Here is a 17,124-nt window from a genome sequence, read left to right as displayed (position 1 = left end):
ATTGAGTAATTCCAACCCCAACCTATCCTGTGATTTCACTTTACGATCAGGTATACTATACCACAGTTAAAATTTAAAAACCAACTGAGATGATTATTTGCAAAAAGTATAATAAGTAAAAAATGTGTATAATTAATATAGAGAGAGCTCACACAAATTAATAGGAAAAACGTTAAAACCCCAATCGAAAGTGGTCTGGTGATAATATGTGTACACTTAGGACACATATGACTGAAACACACCCAAAGTGCTCACCTTCCCCAATCAAGCAATAAGTGCAAGTCGAAACAGCTAAATATAGCTCTTATGCAACAAATTTTCCAGGTTAAGAATATTATAGATTTGGATAAGAACATCAAGAACTATCATGAGATGTGAATTGGTTACACCTGTCTAGAGTGTCTCCTGGGGAAGGACCAGATACAGATACAGATGGAGACTTACATTACTTAGAATAGAGAAAAACTCTAACTTACATTTCCAATGAGGGAAATGGTTAAATTAATTCTGGAACATCCAAAGAATATTTCACAACCATTATATGACATGCATTTAAAATATTTTAATGTGAAAATGTTTATGATATTGGAAGTAAAAACAGGCATGTAATTATCAAAGTTAATGTTTCTTGGGTGCTTTCTATGCGCCAGGACTGTTTGACTCTCTCTTTACATGTGTTTTCTCACTAATTTCCTAAAAGCATCTCATGAAGTAGGTACTATTACTAACATTATGAATATTCTTATTTTGCAGATGATGAAGTTGAGGACCAAAAAGGTTAAATAACTTGCCCAAGGCTATAACCTAATTAACTGAGTCCAGGCTTAGTGCTGCTAAAAAGTATCATACTGTACACTATCTGTCTGTCTGTCTGTCCACCCACCTGTCTGTCCATCCATCCCCATAGTGTCTACGCAACAGGACGAGGCTTGAAGACAACAGATGACAGAGAGCAAAGTGAGGCACACACCCTAGGCGCCTTGCACCCTCACGCACTGAGCTAAAATTTGGTTTTAAACCTCCCCAAAGCCCTTAACTTAAAACATGCATAGTGAGGTAGAGAGAGCAGGAAGTGTGAGGGGATTTCTTGTGGCAAGACCACCCCATGCCTGTGAACGGTGTGTGGGACAGGGTGTGGTCCAGTCACCTTGGGCCCAGCAGAAGGGGGCTCACAGACTCACTCGGAGCTTATCGTGAGGCCCCTGCAGTTAGTGTCTGGCTGTGGCCTAGGACTCTTGGTGGATGAGAGGCGGGCTGGCCAGTGGCCTTGGCGAACAAGAGGAGGAAAGTGGCTTCTGCCCTCACACACCCACAGTCTGTTCAGGACAAAATGACTAAGTAGTTTCCATGGCCAGCAGTGGCTACCTGTGAGAAAGAGCTGATGTGTGGGAGAGCCCAGACTCTGCCAGCAAGGACTCCAGGATGGGCAGTCAGGCTTTGGAAAGAGGCATCAGCCACAGCGAGGGATGCATACTAGAATATTCCCAAGGGCTACTCCAAAGAAGCCACCAAAGGGACCGAGAGACAAGAGTCAGCTTGGCTCCCAAAGTTTGAAGACGTGCAGGAGGAACTTTCCAGCCACTGTTACCTCCATCCTCACCCAGAGGGGTCAAAGCAACACCTAGCGAGGTGGGGGCAGGAGGGAGAGGGAGAGAAAGAGGGAGCCCCCCACACCAGTTCTCTGCTGGCGAGAAACCATAGTGGAGGAGATGGGGAAAAGATTCCACTTTAAACCCAGTTCAGAGTTTTGATATTACATGGGACTGGACATTTCAAGCATCAGACTGATGCTGTTGAGTAAATTAGAGTGACAACAGGGCTTCGTATCACCGAAGGATTTCTAGACAGGCCAGGCTGCCTGCTCAAATGCTCATTCAGGAGAGAAAGAATCACCCATGGGCAGGTCCAAAGGGACGTGGGAAACAAAGACGAAGTGACTGTGTGATTACTCCCCTGGCTCCTGCTGGTCACACGTGTGTGCATGTGTGTGCGAGAATGCAAATGAATTCCACACAGGTGTCTATATCTCCGGACAGTGAGGCTATAGCCAGTATTTATTTTCTTCTCTTTATACACTTTTCTCTAATTCCCACATTTTCTATAAAGGGAATATATTACTTTTGCAATCAGAGAAACATCAGCAACTGTTACTTTAAAAAAGGAAGTCAGTGGTGCGGAAACTCCCTAACCCGTGTAAGCTGTCACTTGCACCAGGAATGAGCATCACCCACCACATGCCCAGGACTGCCACAAAGAGCAAGAAACAGTCCAACATCTGCACAGGAACTTGGTGTGGGATCTGGAGTCAATCCATTCCCAGGGGAGGAGGGAGGAAATGAGAATTGGGTATTTTGTTGTTTCTCTTGTAAACATGCTTTGGGATCATATCCTTTTCCCCTTCCTCTCCCTTCTGCATTTGGTCACAAATTCGGCAGCACAGGCTCCCTTCCCAAGATCAGCGTCACTGAACTGGCCCGTCCTTCAGGCGAATTCCCAACGCGAACTGAAGCGGTACTTTAGCGTCCTGGGGAATGCATTCTAAGGGAAGGATCAAGATAAAAATGCTAAATAAAAGTCCATTTCACACACTGGAGTCTCTTCTTAACTTTTTCTTTGGAACACTCTGCAGTGGAACCTCCCTAGGGGTGAAACAACTTACAAGGAAATCTAAAAAAGATTTTGGAAAAGAGTCTGATTTCTTAGAAAAGGAAGCAGGGGTCATACAGAGGCAGAACACGTCAAGCTAAAGTGACCCCACTTCCATCTGATGAGGCTGCCAGGCAGGTAGATAAGGACAATGCTGTGGCGGCAGGATAGCCAGAACCCAGCAAAGCCTTTGAGGAAGTGGCCTAATATGCCAAGTGATGAAATGGCCAAGTGTGGGCTGAGTGATAAGATAGCCCGGGATTCCTGGCTGGTTGGAAGACCTTACTCAGAGACACCTCGTGAGCTCCAGGGCGTGCCTGATGCCTTGTATGTGCCCATCTTGCTTGTGACTTATTGAATGAAAAGATAAGAGATCACACTTTTGAAGCATGTGAGCTTCACCGGGTTGAGAAGACTGGATGACCTGCCTAAGATTCAAGGAGACAGTGATAGATAGACTGCAACTCAAGACTAAGAGGCTGAACTACAAGAGGAGGAAGGGAGTAGCCACTGTCAGGTTCAAATCGTACCTGCATAACGGCGAGAATCTGATAACCGCGACAAAAATATTTTGTATTCACATGGAGTATTTCATAGTTTACAAAGCAGTTTTGGGAGGCTTAACTTGATTTTGATTCATGTGAAAAAAAAGGGTTATTTTTGTTGGCCACAAGTTTAAAATGAAACCAACAGAATGACATGGAAGGATGAAAGCCAACCGTAGCCAAAACTACAGAAAGTAACAGCCCCTGTGCCCTGAGTACTCCTGAGGTGGTGGGCTGTCCCTTTGGGACCCCCTACCTTTCGAGAGGAACATCAATCAGTTGAAGTCATAATGAAACAGCTGGGCAGGAAGGTATACATTTGGGAGCCAGGAGTATTCAGAGTGGAGAAGGCGAGACAGGGAGATGTAAACAATTATTTTAAATATTTGAGCAGGTGACATATTAGAAGCTTCTACTACATATTTTATAATTACCAAAAGTGCACAACTTCCACCAACAGCCATAAGTTTCAGGGATGAAGATTTTGGCTAGAGGAATGGATCTAAAAACATCAGTGTTTTGGAAACAACATTGGAATCCACAGACTTGCTGGTGGGGAGGAAACGTGGAGCAACCACTTTGGAAACCAGTTTGGCCCCATCCCCAGATATCAGTCACATGCTTCGCAGCCCACAAGCTCATTCCTGGACACGCCCCCAAGAGCACATCTTCACGTGCACAGCAGGAGACACGTGCACACGAAAGTTCACCACAGCAGGAAGTGGAAACGCCCCAAATGCTTATCAATGGGAGAGTGGGTGAGTAAACTGTGAAATATCACGCAAGAATCAAATGAATTTAGATGATCGTAATATAGTGTTAAGTGGAAAAAGTCCCCAAAGAAGACAATAACATGATATCTTTTTGTAAAGTAAGCCACAAAAATAAAAAATATGCTTTTTTGAAATACATATATGAAATAAGTCAGAGAAAACCAAATACTCTATCATCTCAGTTATACGTGGGAACTAAAATAAAGAAAACAAAAGAACAAAAAACCCCAAACTCACAGAGAAGAGATTGGTGGTTGCGAGAGGTGGAGGGCAGGCAAAATGGGTGAAGGTGATCAAAAGATTAAAAAAAAAGAAAAGAAAAGGAAAGAAATACATACAAATACATGGACTAAAACCCTTTTTAAAAAGGCAAGAAAATGATGAACAGTTGACAGTTCCCACGAGGGAGGACAGCAGGGAGGGGACGTGGGGGAACTGGCAATGTGGTTCATTTGGGGTGGTGGGTTCACAGCTATTTATCACATTGTTAAAAAAGAACTAAATAAGCAGACGGAATCAGGCCACACCCAGATCAACGATGAGAGTGTGTCACGAACCAACTCAATTCTGTCTACCTGAAGACCACTGGAAAAGAGGGAGAAGGAAGGGAAGGAACGCAGCAAGGGAGAGAAGGAGGAGGGGATTGAATTGGCAGCATCGTGGCCTGGTGAGCAAGCCCCTTGTCACCCACATCATTTCAGCCCAAGCCAGGCGGCGGCCCAGAGCGGTATGGGGTATGGTTGTGCAGGCTGTGAGCTGCACCAAGGCCCCTGACGAGGAGTCGAGTGGGTTTTCATCAGCCTGTGCTCTGCTTGCCAAGCCACAGATCCTGGGGTGGGCCTGTGTTTGCCCAGAGGACGAGCAGCTTCCTCCTCACAGAAACATGCTGCCCCCACCCAGCTCTAAGCTCCTCGGCTGTCTGCCCGGAGTGGGCATTTTGTGCTCCTAGAAAGCTCCCAGCCAGGGGTGCTTTCAAGGGATCTTGCACTGGGTGTGGAGTTGGACCAGTGACCTCAACGGTCTCTTTGAACTCAAGGATCTTTTTGAGGGAATAGCAAGTAGAAAGAGGTCTGACCCACAATTCAGGAGACTGGATTTGCCACCACGCACGCATGGCAACGAGCTGTGGGATCCTTGACCTTAATCACTCTTCGTTTGTTTTCTTAACTCCTATGTTACCGCCTCAGCTAATGGCTGTGACACAGGACAAAGCATTAAAGATGCTAACTGTTTCCTCTCCACCCACACATCCTTTCTCTGCGCCTCTCTTGCCGGCAGACTGTGACAGTGTCGGGCAGTGGGGCAAAGGCCAGGTACAGCCTCACGGGAAGCCCCACATGAGCAGCCATATTGGGACATCGGGAAGCCATGGAGGAAGCCGGCTTCTGGGAAGGGGCGTGGAGCAGGCCAGTGGAGGGAAGCGGAGCCCAGTCGTTTAAGGATACATCGGACGGAGAGAGAGGAGAAGGCTGGTGACTTAGAATCCAGTCGCAGGCTGTCTGAGATGGGACCCACCAGCCACACATGGCTATTGAGCACCTCAAATGTGGCTAGTCAGGATTGAGATGGGCTACACGTGCAAAATACACACCGGATTTTGGAGATTTAGCATGAAGAAAAGAATGAAAAAATAACTCACTGATTTTTAAAGATTGATTCTTGATGATTTAATATTGAAATGATAATATTTTGAATATTCTGGATTAAACTTAAAAATCATAAAAAACTAGTTTCACCTTTTGAAAACTTTAAAAGTGAGCATATTAGAATATTTAAAATTATATCTATGGCTGCTGTTACACTTCTACTAGGCAGCCCTGGACTAGATTCTATAAGGCCCCGTCAAACTTCCTGCAATTGGATTAGATGAGCTATCCCTTTTCCTTTAAAAAATTCCCCTTTTAACCTCTTTTGAGTGGCTGGCTGTCTATTCCCGAAAACCAGATGGAAAAGTGACTTGAAAATAAATTCAATGCACTATATGATTGAAAGTTATTATTATTGTTACTTTAATAACAATTAAGTCCCTTGATTCTATTAATTCTTTCCATCAACAAATCCTATTGCCTCTGTCTTCCAAATATACCTAGAATTTAACCCCTTCTCACCACATCCCCTGTTATACCCCTGTCCACCTCCTGCACGCCTGGGCTCCGCTCACCTCCCTGATTTGACCTCCTAGTCAAATCTCTGATCTCCTTCTTCTAGCCATTGCAGCCTCCATGCTGCTTGGGCTTCCTCCTGCCTCAGGGCCTTTGCACTGGCTCTTTCTGCACTGCTCTTTGCTTATATATCACATACTCACTGCCTCATCTCTTGGAGTCTGGACTCAACTGTTACTCCTCAGGAAGGCCTTCCTTAAAATTACAACTCTTCCCCTAACCTAAGACACACACACTCAGAGCCCTGATGTCCTTCTGCTCTATATTTCCCCTTAGCATTTATATCATCTAATACACTATATATTTCATCTCATTTATCTGTCTCTCTCGACTCTAACATAAGTCCAATAAGGGCGGGAATTTGTCTGTCTTGTTCGTTGTTGCATCCCCAGCATCTCAAACAGTGCCTGGCACACAGCCGCTGCTCAGTGAACATCTGCTGACTGTGGAGGGTCTCAGAGAGACTGTCCGTCGTGCTAACGTTGCTGTATATTGCATGGTCTAAGCAGAGATTCCAACAGGGCTCTTAACCTTCAGAGAAAACCTTTAAGAGCCAGAGTGCCCTGAGCACAACCACGTTGTGGGAAACCTCAGTCGTCTGACACGACAAGGTGGCTCTTCGAGCTTATACGGTGCTGAGCTTCATCCTTTCTGTGCGGGCAGTCATGGCGCAGCACACCTGGCTGAGTACTTGGAGTATCTGCAGCTGCCCCAGTTGCATTCTCTTGGGTGTCACCCCATTCTTTACCTTTCCTGGCCCCTCTGGATGAAGTGTGGACAAAGTGCAGAATGGCCTTTCGATGGAGATGAAGAAGTGTGCTAACCATCTGGTTGGCTTCCTCAGCGTGAAGCCAATTATACCCACTGAGAACCTACTAGGCCCAAATAAATTCTAACCTTTTCTCCTCAATTACCTTGCACACTCTTTTTTTGCTCAGTGAACACCGTATTTTCGTTTTCACAACCTACCTTCCCAAACGTGGCGGGTTTGACTTGGTTCTGAGCACTTTGCCCACAGGTCTCCATGTAAATCTCATACATGAGGCAGCGAGGCACACTGTACCCTTTGCAGATACAGAAATTGTCAACCAACCTGGGGGAGAGGAAGACAAGGAAGAGGAAATTGGCATCTGTTTTACTAGAGCAGGACATTTGGGTAAGGATCAATGGTCAGACACAAGGGTGGGACCCAATTAAGTGACATATGTTTAATTTATTGAATGCAAAGGTTCACCAGTCAGCATCAATAATGTAACTTTTGTTCTCAGCCCAGGGCCGAGTATATTGATTGTGGGCCTTTAGATGATTGACATGTTGGGATGTTTTGCTTTTGCTTTTGCTTTTGGCTTTGGTGTGTAGGCGTGTTAAAAAGAAGCCCAAATTATTGGGCTCAGCAGATATTATTTCATGTACCTTTACAAAGGTTTCAGCCCAGTTCTTTATAACTAAAAAGTGGGGAAGTATTTACTCACTAAGACACAAGACAATACCCCCTCGCAGAGTTTTTCACCCCTGCAGGTGACTGCTGGAGCCAGCATAGCTTTCCAGTCACCCTGTGCCTGTGACCCAGAGCATGCGTGACCAGTTCTTCCCAACTCCTTTATTTCCTGTGGGGTACAGAGCTAAGGGGCCCAACTGCCCCAATGTTCCCGGGCCCTGGGGCAGGTGGGGATCCCCTAGCAAGGAACGAGTGGCTCTGCCTGTGGCTCACAGCTCACAGCTGGTCTCAAGGGGACAGCCAGGTGCCTGTTTCAGCAAGAGGTGTGTGAGTGTGTGGGGGCAAGTAGTGAGAGCGACGAGGGTCAGAACGTGTGGTCTATAGTGACATGCAATCACAACCTTCTCTTTCGTGGTGGGGGATGGACTGTCAGACTGCTCCTCATTCTTTTAAAGAAATACATAAGGCAAGCCAGCATAATCTTTAATCATAGAAGAATTTTTTACCAGAGAATTTACCAACAATATACCTTCTCCTTTCTTATTGATAATACACAGTTTATTTTCTGGGATGAGGCACGCTGAGGCCTAAATTTACTTTCCTTGAGAGCTGAACACCACGGTCAACAACTGTTCACCCCATTGGCTTCTAGAAGCAGGAAAAATCAACATATGGAGTTGGGGGGTGACTCTCGGCCCTGGATTGGTTTCCTAAGGTAACAAACTACCGCAGGCCAGTGGCTTAAACAACAGAGATTTATTCTCTCACAGTTCTGGAAGCCGAACGTCCAAACTGAAGGTGTTGGCAGGGTGGGTCCCTCCAGAAGCTCTGAGGAAGAGTCTACTCTAGCTTCTCTCCCGGCTTCCGGTGATGGCCGGAAGCCTTCGACATTCCTGGCTTGTGGATGCATCACTCCAACAGCTGCCTCGTCTTCACTCGGCCTTCTCTCTGAGCGTCCTCTCTCCTCTTCTTGTAAGGACACCAGCAAGTGGATTTAGGGCCCACCCTAATCCAGTGTGATCCCATCTTAACTGATGACATCTGGAAAGACCCTATTTCCAAGTAAGGTCACATTCTGAGATCCTAGATGGACCCGCATTTTGAAGGGACACTATTCAATCCAGTACAGGCCCACGGAAGGGATTTTCTGAGCATCAACCACAATGTCACTGTGGGGACCTGACACTTCAGACACCTCACAGTGGTTTAAACACAGCTCCTGTGCGACCGGTCACTGGGCTCCAGGTTGACTACAGGGTAACGTCCATGGAGGGGAAGAGGAGATTCACACATCAAGGTGAGAACTGTGCTTCTCTTGTTAAGATGCCACCTGTTGATATATGAAAACCTATACCTGAAGTGTCACAGAAAAGTGTCGGCTAAGCTTGGGGAGCTGCAGCAAACGTGACAGACCCTCAGTTCAAACACACGTTTGTATGTTCATCTCTATTACCGATTCGGTCTCCTTCAGAAAGAAATGTACAAAATACACCTTAAAATGAACTCTAGTTTAAATTTTTGTAAATTGTTCTTCCTTGTCACAGAAATTCATTTGCTTGAGGTCTCTGTGAACTGTTGTCCTCCTATTTCAAAATGACACTGCTGAGTCTGACTCTTATCCGGGTGGACATGTAAGGCCAAATAACATTATCAATAAGAATAACAATAAAGGTCTGTGATAAGAGGTTGTTCTCTGCCACACGCATAAGGTAAGGGCGCGTGCGTCTGGTTTGAGCCCTGTGCGGCTGCTTGGTGACTTTGTTGCTTTGGTCCTGGCTTCTCTAGGAGATTTGCCCCCTTCCCGACCAGGTGCCCTTGATTGTTTCCCCAAAGTTCCCAGCCAGATCTCAGAGGCTGGCCTGTGGCAGGCGGTCAGCGTCCACTCACTGCACAGATGCAGAGCTGGAGAGCGGGCTGTCGTTCGTCCTGCAGGAGCGTCTCTGTTCAGAGTCATGCCTTTACTTCAGCGCAAACAGTAGCTGCTTCAGCATTTCGTCTCCACACGCGTAGGAAATTATGATCACGACCATTAACAAGGGCTTTGCACCTCACAGATTTAAATTCTGGCTCTGAGATGCCTCAAGGAGTTTTTGTGACTAGAAAGTGAGTACTTGATGTGCCTAGAACACTGGCTGCACATGGAAACTCTTATTGTTACCGTTTTACATCCACCACCAAATCCTAAATGGAAGCAGGGAAAACGTCCATGCTGGCTGACTAGCAGCACAGAAGCACCCAAGTATCTGAGTACCAAGTACCTGAGCTTGACTTACAACTACATGTGTGTCCAAGGAGAGGTTGAATGGGGAACGTGCAGGGAGCAGTGCTGGGCAGACCTCCTGCAGGTGACACCAGTCAAAGGTTTTACACGGTGCCAACAAAATGTCCTTTGGTGATACACGATTACAAAGCCTGTCTGAGTTTGGAGTGGATCAGATCACTAAATTCCTTGCTTAGCTGAATAATAACAGTATTTTCCAGGCCTCACTATCAGACAAAGGCGATTGCTAAGATCTTGAGAACATTCACGATGTTCTCATTTCAAGTGGCGGACAATCTGAAAATTGCCAGCTTCAGAGCACACACACCTGGTCCTTCAGTTCCCACATTTTCTGAGTGCTCCTTTTTGTCGTAAAGAAAAATGGAATGAACCCCTGCACAATGGGAATTATAGTACCTTTGATTCAGCCTGATCAAAAGCTACTATGAATTCTATACCTTTCAGAATAAATTGGCATTTTATGAATTTCCAAAGAGTCTGCAGAAATTTGAAAAAGTCATATCGATAGGCGAGAGATAGCCAGGCTCGGCATGCAGAGGGATTACACGATGCTTAGGGTTTCGCCTGAGGTCTGAAGCCTGGGGTTCCACCCAGTCAGACGTGTTGAGCCTGCACCCCTCAGCAGGGGAAGTCAGACCGCTGCTCTTCATCCCTTTGTGCTTCCAGAGGTCTGACCACTTCTCTCGCCATTTTTGCAGCCCTTCCGATCCGTGAAGCAGAAACCTTCTATTACAGCTGCTCCTTAAGACAGTGTAGCTTCCTGCAGGACCTTCTTTTTCCTTGGAGGATTTTATCATATGCTGATGACAATGGCCCTGAAGTCTCTAAGAAACATTGGGGACCAATCAAGTGACTAATCAGAAAGTCAAACAATGAACCAATGCGAAAAAGGAGTGCTTCTCCCATGAGACAACCACCAGCGCCCTCCCTGGTCTTTCACTCGAAGCCTGTGGAAACTGGCACGCAGTACCCTCTGCCCCTCTTCCAGGAAGCTGGTCTCCTTGGGCATCTTCTAAATTCCTCCAGGACGCCAAGGCTGTGGATTACAAACTGAGGGGCTCTGTTGTGGTTTTTAAAAAAATTATTTATTTTTAAAGTTGTGGTAAAAAATCTATATATATTTTAAAATACACAGTTCAGAGGCATTAAGTGCATTCACATTGCTGTGCAAGCATCACCACCATCCATGCAGAGGACTTTTCCTCTTGCAAAACTGAAGCTCTGTTCCCATTGAGCACAAACTCTCTATGCCCCTCCCCCACCCCCTGGCAACCACCATTCTACTTTCTGCCTCTATGAATGTGACTACTCTAGGAACTTCATGTAAGTGGAATCATAACAGTATTTGTCCTTTTGTAACTGGCTTATTCATTTAGCATAATGTTTTCAAGCTTCGTCTGTGTGTAGTATGTATCAAAATTTCATTCCTTTTTAAGGGTGAATAATATTCTATTACATGTATAGATCACATTTTATTTATCCATCTACCTGTTGATGAACACTTGGGTTGCTCTCACTTTTCGGCTATTGTACATGATGCTACTATGAACATTGGTGTACAAATATGTGTTCAAGGCCCTGATTTCAATTCTTTTGGGTAGATACCCAGAAATGAAATTCCTGGATCATACAGAATTTTTTTGCTGAGGAAGATTTGCCCTGAGCTAATATCTGTTGCCAATCTTCCTCTTTTTGTTATGTGAGTCACCGTGACAGCATGGCCACTGACAGAGGAGTGGTGTAAGTCTGCGCCCAGGAACTGAACTGGGCCACCAAAGCGGAGCATGCCCAACTTAACCACTAGGCCACCGGGGCTGGCCCTGGTAAATCTACTTCTAAGTTTTCAAGGAACCGTCATACTGTTTTCCACAGTGACTGTACCATTTTACATTCCCACCAACAGTGCACAAGAGTTCCAATTTCTCTACATCCTCAACACCACCTGTTATTTTCTATTTCTGTTTGTTTAATAATGGCCATCCCAATGGGTATGAACTGGTTGGAGCTGTGGTTTTAACACCAATGTTCAAACCACCAGTGCCAATGATCTGTTCAACATCCCGCTCCGTAGACTGAACACTTCCCACAGGAAATGATGCCCCTTCTCACCCTCCATTGCCCCTCTGCCCCAAACTTGAAGAGCATGACCCCTGCAGGTCAGTGATCTGTAGGGGCAGGAATTCCTGGCGTGGGACTTCATTTTGTTGGGCTCACTGTTAAAATGGTCTACACCATCCTAAGTGATTGAGGGCACTTGCATTTTGTGCAGCCTACATTCTGTCAGTTCACAAACAACCTTAGGAGGATGTCCAGGTATTTTTTTGAATCTCTAATCATTCTTTCAAGTCTCTGCAGCATAATGCAAACCCCAGAAACTCTCATTTACTAAATGGTGACCTGAAATAGTCGACAAAGGCATCCTCAGAGTCGTTTCTTCTACGAAGCCCATATGCTGCGGGGTCCAAGTTAGTCAAACGGCGCACTGCTGTGTAACACTCTGGAAAGACTGGGTGCTTTGATATTTATTCCTTTGATTTTTTCTCTTATGCAAGATAAAATATATCAAAAATTTTCTTGTGGGGGGGAGGGGTAATCATTTAGGCCTTTTTCGGTTGTAATCACAAACACACTCTTCATTTCTCTATCTCACTCACCTAACTTTTTTAGAAAGTCTTTCCTGAGAAATATTCCTTAAAATTAAAAAAAAAAAAGTCATCAGATATCTACCAGTTATTCACCTTATAAACTAAGGCTTTAGGACTGGTTTCAATTATTTTCCTATTTATGAAGAGCTACATACCCATGAGTTCATCAGTCCCAAGGGCTAAGGGTATTTTTCTTTCCAGTTTTTTCTGCCTCTATTTAAACAGCCAGAAGTGAATTTCACAAACAACATGGAATGCATTGTTAAAGCTAAAAATTGCTTTGCTTTAAGTTAGAAAACATCCTAGTCAGGATCTCACACTAAGAGAAAACATTTCCTCCCCGGGCCCACCCCCACGTGCTTTTAGATGTATCTGTAAGCGCCGTCCACTAACAAGCCCCCCGGGGGCGGGCAGCCTGGATTACTTCCCGCGGGAAGTGTGGCCCACAGGGAAGCCCCCAGATGGAAAGTCCACAGCGGCCCATCGCCGACTCCCGACCCGGAGGCCTTTCCAGGCGGGTGTGTGTCCAGTCCTTTCCAGGTCTGTGTGTGTGTGTGTGTGTGTGTGTGTGTGTGTGTGTCCAGTCCGGTCCGCGGCTTGGGCGAGCCAGCATGAAAAGGCGCTGGTCCTGGGTGTGAGCGGCTTCCTTTTAGACCTTTTATCCGGGCCCCGGGGCGCAGGCGGTGGCTCCTCGCACTTGGCATTGGCCCGAGGTCCCGGGGGCGGCCGCGGAGGGAGCGACTCTTGCCCCTTGCCTTGCCCCACGTCTTCCATCCTACAAGCCCGGAGCGCCCCCAGCCCCGACCTCGAAACCCGGCCCCAGTGGGCAGGCGCCCGGCCGCTCACCACTGGATGATGCCGCCGTGCAGGCCCCGGCCGCCGGCGCCGCCCGATGGGGAGGCCGGCGCGCCCTCAGCCATGGCGCAACCCCGGGCCGCCGCGCCCAGGCGGGAAGCGGGCGGCGCTGCACCCGTCCGGCCGCCACGGCTCCGCTGTGTTTACTTTAGAGCGGGGCGCGCGGCGGCGCGGGGGCGCGGGGGGCGCGGGGCCGACCTCGCCAGCCCCGAGCCCCGGAGTGCGCGCGGGGGGCGCGCGGCGCCGGAGCCGAGCCCGCCAGCCTGGAGCCCCCGGGGCGGGGGGGCTGAGGATGCTCGAGCCACGCCTGCACCCTGCTGTGAGGCTGGGGGTCGGGGAAGGAACCGCCTCCCCCTGGATCAAAAGATCCAAAGACAGAAATACACATGGCTCTCTTCCCACCTTTCCACCAATCAAACAAACAAAAAGCAACGTATATATTTCAAATCAGTTCACAGTGTTTTATTAGCAGTGGTCTTCAACCCGGACTGCATTTTGGAATTGCTTGGGCAGCTCTCAAAAATGTTGACCCCCAAACGCCGCCCCCAGAGGTTCTGGTGTAATCGGTCTGGGGGGTCGCCTGGGCAAACCAGTCTTTAGGAGCTTCCCGGAGTTTAGTGATGCTAATGTGCACCTGGGGCTGAGAGCCGCTGATCCTGCGCTTTTTGACCGGCGGCATCAGGAATTTGGGGGAGCCAAGCCCAGGTGACTCCAGTGGCAGCATGGGTTGAGGACTGCTGCTCTAGAGTGATCCCCTAATCTGCAGCCTGGCCCTGGCAGTCCTTGCCGTCGAGAGCCATTTCTGTCAGTGTCTCCGCTGTGTGACTTGAGCTGCTCGCTCTCTCCCAACCCCTCTTCTCTCACGGGAATGGTGTGGTTGTTGTAACTGTTAAGTGAGCTGATAAATGTAGGGTGTGTGGCCTGAGTAAGAGCTGAGTCAGGACTTAAAATTCCCTCATGAGGATTTCTTCATCTAGATGAAAAACACATTTCACAACTCAACAATGAAACAGCCCAATTGAAAAATGGGCAAAGGACTTGAATGTCTTCTTCAAAAGAAGATATACAAATGACCAATAAGCACATGAGAAGATGCTAAACATGATTAGTAGTTAGGGAAATAAAAATCGAAACCACAATGAGATACCACTCCACACTCACTGGGTTGCTATTTTGAAAAAAAAAGAAAGAAAAACAAGAAAATAAGTGTTGGTGAGGATGTAAAGAAACTAGAAACTTGCTCATTACTGGTGGGAACATAAAATGATGCAGCTACTATAGAAAACAGGAGGTTCTCAAAAAATTGAAAATAGAATTACCATATGATCCATCACTTCCACTTCTGGGTATGTACCCAAAAGAAAGGAAAACAGGGACTTGAGCAGATATTTGTAATTTGTACCCCCATATTCACAGCAGCATTATTCTTAATAGCCTAAAGGTGGAAGCAACCCAAGTGTCCATCAATGGGTGAACAGATAAACAAAATGTGGTGTATACACCCAATAGAATATTATTCAACCTTGAAAAGGAATGAAATTCTGATCTATGCTGCACATGGATGAACCTTGAAAACATTATACTAAGTGAAATAAGCAAGATACAAAAGCATGACTCCACTTGTGTGAGGACCTGGGATAGTCAAACTCACAGAGACAGAAAGAACAGTGTTTGGCAGGCCTTGTGGGGAGGAGAGAATGGGGAGCTCTTGTTTAATGGGTGCAGAGTTTCAGTTTGGGATGATGAAGAAGATTAATACCCAATAGTGTTACCACCCAAGGGAAGGGGGGTGTCTGCCCACTGCAAGACATGCCAATAGTTGAGAGGCAAGGTGGTGGGAGAGAAGGGACTTTATTACAGCTTGCTAGCAAGGGGGAGGATGGCCAACTAATGTCCGAAAGAACCGTCTCACAGAACAAAGACTACAGGCCAGTTACATAGGGGGCTGGTCTCCGGGTGGGGGCATCCATCTGATCTCCAGGTGAGGCAGACATCTGGTCTAAGTTCCTGATAGTCTTTTGTTTTACTGGATGTGCATCAGAGACCGGAGTAATGCCCTATACCCAGATCTTTCAGTTGTCATTGATGATGTCTATCAGCATAGACTCTGCCTGGGGGTCATCACATTCCTGAAGAACTCACAAGAACAAAGTTGTCAATTTATTGCAGCTGAGAGCAGCCATAAACTCTACAGAGCATGTCTGGGTTAGTCAATCAGAGGTCATTAAAAGTTACAATATGGTTTCTTTTCTACAATATGGCTTCCCTTAGGTCAACTTTGTGTTGAGCCAGTATGAACTGTTGCATCACAATATAAATGTACTTGATGCAGTGAGTCGTACACTTAAAAATGGTTACAATGGTAAATTTTGTGTTATATATATTTCACCACAATTAAAAAAAAATTTGCGTCAAAAAAAAAAAAAAAAAGAAAAGAAGAAAACCACTAGGAAGCTGGACAGAGATCATTGAACAAACAGCGTTGACGGCCTTGCGCGTAGCAGCACCGGGACATAGTTGTCGGGGCATACCAGAGGTCTCCAGGGCTGGTGCTGTCCCTCCAGTGGGGACATCGTCGTCAGGGCATCAGGGACAAGGCTCCAAGCGCAGTTCCAGAGGAGAGATCGCAGGAGATTCACTGAAGAGCCTGAGCCTTGAAGTTGGACCTGGTCGCAGCAGCCAACCCTGATGGCGTCTGGTTCTCCTCTGTGAGCTGTGCTAGGGAGCAGCCTGGTCCTGAAGCTTGGGGAGGGTTTTCAGGGGAGAGTAGGGGCGGGGCACGCGGGTACATGAGAAGGACTTAGAATCAACAAGTGATGGGGGCCACCATTTGCCCTCTTTATCTTCCCAGCTGAATTTCCTTGTTCAGGGCTAGCTGCTTTAAAAAGCCATCCAGTGGGGGACAGTTAACGCTACATCAGCCCCTCTCAGGCCAGAATCCAAGGGAAGCGGCATCTGGAGAGACTCCATGACCTGGCAAAGATGGGAGGCCAATGTGTGGGTAAGAAACAGGTTGGCAGCAGCTGGGTTCAGGCAGTACCAGGAGACTGCTGAATGGGGAAAGCTGAATGGCAGCTGTGATGGAGGATTAGCAGGGGGAGACAACAAGGTGAAAGGATCTAGAAGGTTCTCCAAGGCAGCTCTCTTGAGGTCAGCCCTTCTCTGGTTGTTTCTAGAAGAGGTGGTAGGTCCCTTAGGACCTTGGGCAGGAGCCTGGGAGGCTCCTTCATCGGCTTTGCTTTGCCCTGCGTGCTCATGTCCTGGGCCTCCTACAGCGGTGCAGGTCTTTCCCAGTGGCCTGTGGAAGCCAAGAGGATGGCTCCTTCCATCCCTCATGCTGGTCCTGCAGCAGCTCCCTGCCACCCCAGAAACTTCCCAAGATGCACACCCGTTTCCACAGAGACTGGAAATAACCAAGAGAAGAGCCTAGAGTTATTTAGGGCTGACTTGAGGCCTTATTATGTCACAGCTGATTATATAACGTTTGCGTTTTTACTGAGCCCCAGTCAGTAGCAGGCACTGGGACAGACCTTGGAAATACAGTGGGACACCATAACCCTCTGGTTGACCAGTGGTCTCTTTGCTGTTTCCTGCATCAGAAATCAGATGCTATGCACTGCAAACATCCCCTCACCTTGCTCCAGAGCTGTTGAGGCCTGTTAGTGAGAAGACTATAGAAATGAGGCCATGGGGTCAATTTCACACCCTCCACCCAAAGGACCAGTTAGTTTCATCCGTGACAGGTGACAGCTGGTGTCCCTAGTTTGCCCAGCCGTCTC

The 17,124-nt window shown here is 47.1% G+C and overlaps 1 protein-coding gene across 1 annotated transcript in view; it reads right to left on the bottom strand.

Annotated features, from left to right (window-relative positions):
* RFX8 (regulatory factor X8) overlaps positions 1-13,519 on the bottom strand; it is a 57,106-nt gene extending 43,587 nt beyond the window's left edge. Inside the window, exons 1-2 of the mRNA XM_070573462.1 lie at positions 13,337-13,519; positions 7,096-7,219 (exon numbers count right to left, since the gene is read on the bottom strand). Of these exons, the coding sequence (XP_070429563.1) occupies positions 7,096-7,219; positions 13,337-13,410 (198 nt within the window). The 5' untranslated portion in view covers positions 13,411-13,519. The remainder of the gene's footprint in view (positions 1-7,095; positions 7,220-13,336) is intronic.
* Between the last annotated feature and the right edge of the window lie 3,605 nt (positions 13,520-17,124).

This window comes from Equus przewalskii, chromosome 14 (assembly GCF_037783145.1).
Source record: "Equus przewalskii isolate Varuska chromosome 14, EquPr2, whole genome shotgun sequence".
NCBI classification, from domain to species: Eukaryota; Metazoa; Chordata; class Mammalia; order Perissodactyla; family Equidae; genus Equus; species Equus przewalskii.
The sequence above is the reverse complement of the archived record's forward strand: the minus strand, read 5'-3'. Positions and strand labels throughout refer to the sequence as shown.